The sequence below is a fragment of the Phoca vitulina genome, unplaced genomic scaffold (assembly GCF_004348235.1).
Source record: "Phoca vitulina isolate PV1807 unplaced genomic scaffold, GSC_HSeal_1.0 scaffold4, whole genome shotgun sequence".
Taxonomy (NCBI): Eukaryota; Metazoa; Chordata; class Mammalia; order Carnivora; family Phocidae; genus Phoca; species Phoca vitulina.
This window is the reverse complement of record NW_022589707.1, coordinates 50,655,140-50,661,705: the sequence shown is the minus strand read 5'-3', so window position 1 is coordinate 50,661,705 and position 6,566 is coordinate 50,655,140. Positions and strand designations below refer to the sequence as shown.

Sequence of the window (6,566 nt, the reverse complement as noted above, 5' to 3'; positions counted from 1 at the left end):
CTTATCAAAAAAATCAGTTACCCTGCCACATATATTCTAATTTTTGTAAACATGTACCTTTTCCATACATGTTAAAGGCAAGGACAATAGCTTTTAGCGGTGTTTATTTTTGTTAAAAGAAACTGATGGAATTGAAGGTTAAATCACCTTCTGATTGCACAGATTAAACAAAAAAAGTATTACATATTTCAGCTTTACAAAGCATCTTATTGATTTAAAAAGATCCATACTATTGATAAAGTTCATGATGTCACATATATGTAATAAGGAGACTAAAATATTTATTTTACATATCTACAACATGTATTCTCATATTTCTAGATCAACCACAAATCATACAGGAAAATATTTAGGTACATGGAAAAGCTTCAAAACATAAAAAATTAACATTTTGAAAAAAATCACATGTGAAAGCTCATTAAATAATAACATTGACAAATAAATAGTTCATCAGTTTTACTTATTAGCTGCTGCCATGCATTTCTGGCATTCCATTCTAAGCAAGGGTCAGCATGCAGGGTATAATTTCATACTATGAGACTGTCAAAAGCTACAGGGCTGATTTTTGAAGTGAAATGTCACAATATCTTGCCCTCTTTCAAAGATCACTCATGGCTGCTAAACTGTTCCCATGAAGATTACCAAAAAAAAAAAAAAAAAAAAACACCTTTCTGAAGTGTTACTGTGAAGATTCGTGGCAACTATTTTTTTTAACTTTTTAATTTTGAAGGGGTTTTTTGGGGATGGGAATGGGGATGGGTTGGGGAGTGGAGGGTAAACAAGAAGCCCTTTTCTGTTTTAAAAAGTAGTGATTCAGTGATGTATACAGTACCACCAGTCTTTCGAGAACCATGGGGAATTAAAACTACAGGTTGCCTGGGATTTAAATGCAAATCGCCCTCTTGGATATGCATACATCTTGAAAAACTGGAAAAGGAAAAGCTATTCCCAAAGAAGGTCCTGATACTTAGGACAGCTTGGTGGGTTTGATCAAAGCAGAAAGCATATATTTTCAAGTAACAGAATAGCAATGGCAGGCTCGAGTCTTCCAAGCAATCGAATCTGTAAAGCAGATGGTTACGAGTCAGTCTAGTTTGGAGGGTCTGAGTCCTAACTCAGGCTGTGCTTGCTGGATTTGCTGGCTCTTTTCCGCTCTCTGTGGTGCTGGGCTGGCTTGGCAGGCGACATGCTCTCAAAGTTGTGACTGGACTCGTTGTGCTGCCGAGTGTACCTCTTGCATTTGCAGGCAGTGACCACTGTGATCTTGTAGGTGCGTGTGCTGCCATCTTGGCACTGCAGCTGGATTCTCTGGGTACGCGTTTTGTCATTGACACACCTCCATTCCTGGGAGCTCCTCCTGCTCCAGTACTTTGTTCCATAGCCTCCTCCAATCCAGTTGGGGAGCACGGGCAGGGGCAAGCACTCGCCAGCACACACCAGCTCTTTCAGAGGGCTGATGCTGGTGCACTGGCCATCAGAGATGTATTTGGTGGAACGCAGTTCCCGGCAACCCACTTGAACTCGAGCTGCAGGAAACAGAGAAGAATGCACATTGAAGACAAGAAGCAAATGAACACTTAAAAAAAAAAAAAAGTAATCTGCAATGACAAAAATTGTATCCAAATGATAGCAAACTGTTAAATAGAAAGCAAACCCCTATTTTATTTTCACAATGCAAAAGTCTGCCCGGATGATTATAGAGATACTTTCATGAAAATTATCGGTTTACATGGCTATACATCTTTTGAAACAAAATAAACGAGGCCTGATTTCTGTTTTCATGGATAACATTAGCTAACTGCTTACTAAAGTTTTCGAAAATCCCATTTTTTTTAGACTTACTCCCCAGCAGGGGTTAAGCAGTTCTTACACTTGTGTAAAATATTCGTTCTTCAGTAAGCTAAAAAAGAGCATAATGTTCTTTTTCTCACAGGTCGTATCAGTTAATATTTGCAAGTGCTTTTAATTAGTTTTTTTTAATCTACTGGGAAAATGTGGAAAGTATTTAAATATTGTGTACAATGCATATGCTCTCTACAATATTTTGTTTCAATTAAAAATTCAGCTGCAGAGACTCATACATACGTATGTGTACAAAGTCTGACATTTTGCATATCAAATTTAATAACTACATTTTAAACATAAATTCCCAAGCTATCTTTTAAAAACAAATATTAAAATGTTTGAAATGCAAAATGTCACTACAACTCAAAATTTGAAGAATATAAAAGCTCCCAAATCAGGAACGTATGGTTGCCATAACAACTTGGCTACATTTCCATGAATTTTATGGCAGAAAAATGCCTAACATGTCTGATTTACAACTGCAAAAGGAACCATGGTGTGTTCGTTTCCTGAACATTGGTCATGGCAAACTTTTTGTTTAGTTATTTGAATTTGGTAAGTATGTTCTCTAATTGGCTGTTTCTGGTTACGTGCCTTATGTAATTAAAGCAAAAATTAATCTTGAGATATTTGAGTTTTCCTCTCCATTGCTTTGTTATCTAAACTCGAGGAGACTGGCCTATAACAAACTTGAAAAGAAATCAAAGCTTGTTAACCAGAAAGAATGTTTATAAGTACAGACTGCCGAAATTCAAAAGATAAAAACTCTAAGGATCATTGAAGTGGCCTTGCCCTGAAGTGGAAAACTGAAAGCTAATTTGAAGGAGATACTGACTTAGGAGTTGTACTTTGTCTCTAAGCCTCAGTACTTTGGAGGTGAGAGATGTAGCCTAAAGGGATGCAGTAGTTGTAAGACAATTTATGTAGCTACACACACATCCGTACACAGTGCGGGAGTAAAATGAAAGAGCAAACTAGTTGGCTGGTCAGTGTGCTCTGCCTGTGTGACTGATTCCAGCTTCCCTTCCTACATCTGCCTTAGGAATGCACCTGGAAACAGCCAGAGATGATTTTGACTTGCCTAGCTTTTTGTTCCCTGTGTACACAGAGACTCGGCTTTTTTGCAGTGACAGCTCATTGACAATGAATACCCACCCCATTGCTCAGTAATCTAATAATAAGCAGATCCTTCCTGTGTACCTAAAAGCAACTCTCTTCATGAAAGTCAAAACACCTTGGTTTTCTCAGGAAGACATTAATAGTCATATTTGCTTTGCCTTTTTCAAGGTCAAAACTACTTTTAGCAGTTGAATGGAGTTGAGATGGAGCAAAAGACGTGGGTCAGATTTCCTGGGCACTGTTTCACTGTGTCTCTCTTAAAACCTGATTGTTAGCATGGGAACTTTTCTTGAAGGAAAGAAGTGAAGCAAAAGTTAGGAGAAGAAATTTGAATCCCTCCAACTAGTGGTTCATTAGTGTGTCAGTTGGGCAAACAGAAGAGAAAACAAATAACTTGCTGTACAAAATAGTATTGTCCTGTTATTATTTTAAAACTAAAGTCACAGAAGTTTCCCCAGTCTTTCACAGAAATACACAATTACCCAAATCTTGAACTGGTTAATAAGAAATTATCGCAGAAAAATATGATTCTCCAGTATTTTTAGATACATCTCTCTTTTACACTGATCATCATCAAAACTCTCAACTATTTCAGTGGACATATTTTAGAAATCTGTGTGAACCATTTTTTTCCCCAGAAAGCCTGTGATTTCCTATACATACTTTGCTTAGTTATGTTTATACACTTTACCACAATTGCACATGTCCTGAAATACACAGAAACCAACCTGAGTTTCAACTATCCAGAACAACACTTTTTTAAAAAAATTCTCATTTTGCACGATTTTTAAAAAGCGACAGTTTAATTCCTAGAAACATTTTCTTTTTTGGATGCTTGATAGAACTTAAGTCCACGCCTGCATTATCAAACCACTGTTTCAGTTATATTAACTTTGTAGGGAAGAATGCCAATCCACACATGCAGTAGATTACTCCCAGATTGTTTAGCAAAATATACATGGTTCAGGTTAGTTAGCAATGAAACAATTCTATAGGAATGTGAGCTAATGCTACCATAAAAAGAAAAAAAAAACCCAAATCCAGGCAAGTAAAATGCACTTACTGTTCCGATCCAGTCCAGTGTTACTGAAATGCCTGCCTCCATTTCTGGCTTGATTCATCGTGCTGTTGCTGCTGGTGTTGGAACCAGCTGGAACAGGTTTAACCACATGTGAATAAAGGATTTCTGTGGCATCATTTTTAAAAGCCAAACAGCTTTTCATTAGGATGCATGCAAGGGGAATGAGATAGAAATGAATGGCAGGAGGAAGCATGGTGAGGAGAGGATTTGCTTGGCTGGAGAGCTGGTTAATTCCTTTCCTTCTGCTTCTTCTGCACTGTAACTGTGAAATTCCTCCTCAAGGTCCCCTTTATATATCCAGTGAGGTTTGGCGTTCATTCAGGTGTAAAGTTGTATAGAGCTTCAGAGTGAAAACACAGAGAAGGGGTGGGATCCCTACATGACCCTGCAAAAGAATTTTACCAATGGAAGAGAAGACTACAGAAAAGGAGGAGCTTGGTATACAAATTGCCTGAAATTTCAGAGTTGGGCTTCATCAGTTTCTGGGAGCGAAAGCAGCCAGGCACATTCTATAGCAACTCCAGAGTATCTCCCTCTCTGCCATTTCCTCTCCTGAATCTAGCTCACATTCGGGTTTAATTTAAATGAGAATGCACTGCTGTTCATTTGAAGAGATTTACATTCCCACAGTTGTTCTGTACTCCCCTCAGATTTTACAGTATTGAGGGTAGGAGCGGTTTCGTCCCACATAATAGGAGGAATTCGTTTGAGTTTTGTGGGACTTGCACGAAGCACCTATTAAACATATTTTGTTTCTCAAGAAGCAAACCAATATATATATATTTTTTCCTTTTAAAGTATAAGGCACACGGAGCTCAAATCTGCCCCCTGGACACACTTTAATAATGCAGCTTTGATCTGCGTGAGCTGCTGCTCTGCTAGGTAAATTATTGCCAGGGGTTCTGTGTGGAGAATAATGAGCATAGCTCTTTCTGCATTAAAGTAGCTACTATCAATTTTCATCTGGAAAAATATGTCACAATCATGAACATTCATAGCATGATTTTGCATGAGAAAAGCCATTTCTGACAGATTATGGCTTAGCAAATTCAAAATAATTTTTGCTAGGTTTTGCACGTGCTGCATAACACACGTTCTACCTGTATTTACTAAGCATTTTGTTCATTGCTTCCTTTGACTCCGCTGCCCACATAAGAAATGAGTACTTTCCTGAACTTCTTTATCCACACCTGCAACAGATGTGCCATTTACACTGCGATTCTCCATTCCTTAAAAAAAAAAAAAATCATGAAATTTCATCTGATTTATGGGACATTTTGACTGGAATAATTACACACTCTGAACCCTCTTTGCAGTTTTAGATCTATTTTTGCCCTTTGTGTGGTTACAAAAATGACCTCATAGCATGGATATTTTGTATCTCTATCCTTTATAAACTTTTAACAGCTATCTTATCTATCTACTTATCTATCTCTCTACCTACCTATTACTTGCCTATCCATGCTGCCAAGTGGCACTATTGACAATGAGGAATAGATAATTCTTTGTTGTGGGGTGCTGTTCTGTGAGTTTAGCCGCACACCTGGCTTCTACCCTCTAGATGCCATTAGTATAGCCCCACCCCCTCCATTATAACAAAAAATGTCTCCAGCCTTTGCCAACTATCCCCCGCAGGCCAAAATCACCCTAGTGGAGAACTACCGATTATCTATCCATCTATCTCACTATAAAAAGAAAGTAAAATTAAGAATAAAAGACTAATTATTTAATAACACTAAGAAATTACGAGGGTTTTTTAGAAGAAAAGTATTATTATGGTTTTGTTATTTAAAGTCAACTACTTGTCTTTCAGAGGTAGATACTGAAATATTCTTCGATGAAATGATATGATGTCTGGAATAAACTTCAAAAATAATTTGGGAGGGGATTAGTTAGAAGTGTGGGTGAGGCAAGACTGGTTTAAAATGTAGTTATTAAGTTTGATATGCAAAATGCCAGACTTTGCACACATACGTATGAGTCTCTGCGGCTGAATTTTTAATTGAAACAAAATACTGTAGAGAGCATATGCATTGTACACAATATTTAAATACTTTCCACATTTTCCCAGTAGATTAAAAAAAACAGTGGTTGTTAGGGTTAATGGTTGTTAGGACTGGATGGTGGATATTCTATTGTTTACTCTTGTGTATACTCAAAATTCTACATAATCAAAATTTAAAAAACTAAAGTAAAACAATTCAATTTAATGTGTATGGCTTAATAACAGTCAGATCCCTATCCTAACGTTATATGTAGTCATTTATTCTAACATCCTTTCTGAAAAATAATATATCAGTTTATTGCATGCACATGGAGATTATACAACAGGCAGCCTTCTAAAATATTAACAGAAGAAGTTTTTATACTACTTATCAGGGTACTTGATATTAACTACATGAAGTATGTTAATATTAACCGTTGACCAGTAGACCTAATGCCTAAAGGAAGTAAGAGGGTCAAAGTAATCTAATCTCTTCCCCATTACTAGTGTGTGTGTGTGTGTGTGTGTGTGTGTGTG

General features: G+C 37.1%; 1 protein-coding gene across 1 annotated transcript; it reads right to left on the bottom strand.

Moving 5' to 3' along the window:
• Positions 1–704: 704 nt before the first annotated feature.
• Positions 705–4,445, bottom strand: SOSTDC1 (sclerostin domain containing 1). Its single transcript, XM_032401229.1, has 2 exons — positions 4,028–4,445; positions 705–1,526 (listed from the first exon to the last, which is right to left on the bottom strand). Exons 1-2 carry the CDS (start codon positions 4,236–4,238, stop codon positions 1,111–1,113), a joined length of 627 nt encoding a protein of 208 aa, XP_032257120.1. The 5' UTR covers positions 4,239–4,445; the 3' UTR covers positions 705–1,110.
• Between the last annotated feature and the right edge of the window lie 2,121 nt (positions 4,446–6,566).

Bases quoted from the DNA above. Each gene is read 5' to 3' on its own strand.
- SOSTDC1 (XM_032401229.1), bottom strand. From the start codon at position 4,238: ATGCTTCCTCCTGCCATTCATTTCTATCTCATTCCCCTTGCATGCATC. The intron at 1,527-4,027 runs GTAAGTGCATTT...TGTTTCCTGCAG, and splicing joins CACTGGACTGGATCGGAACA to CTCGAGTTCAAGTGGGTTGC.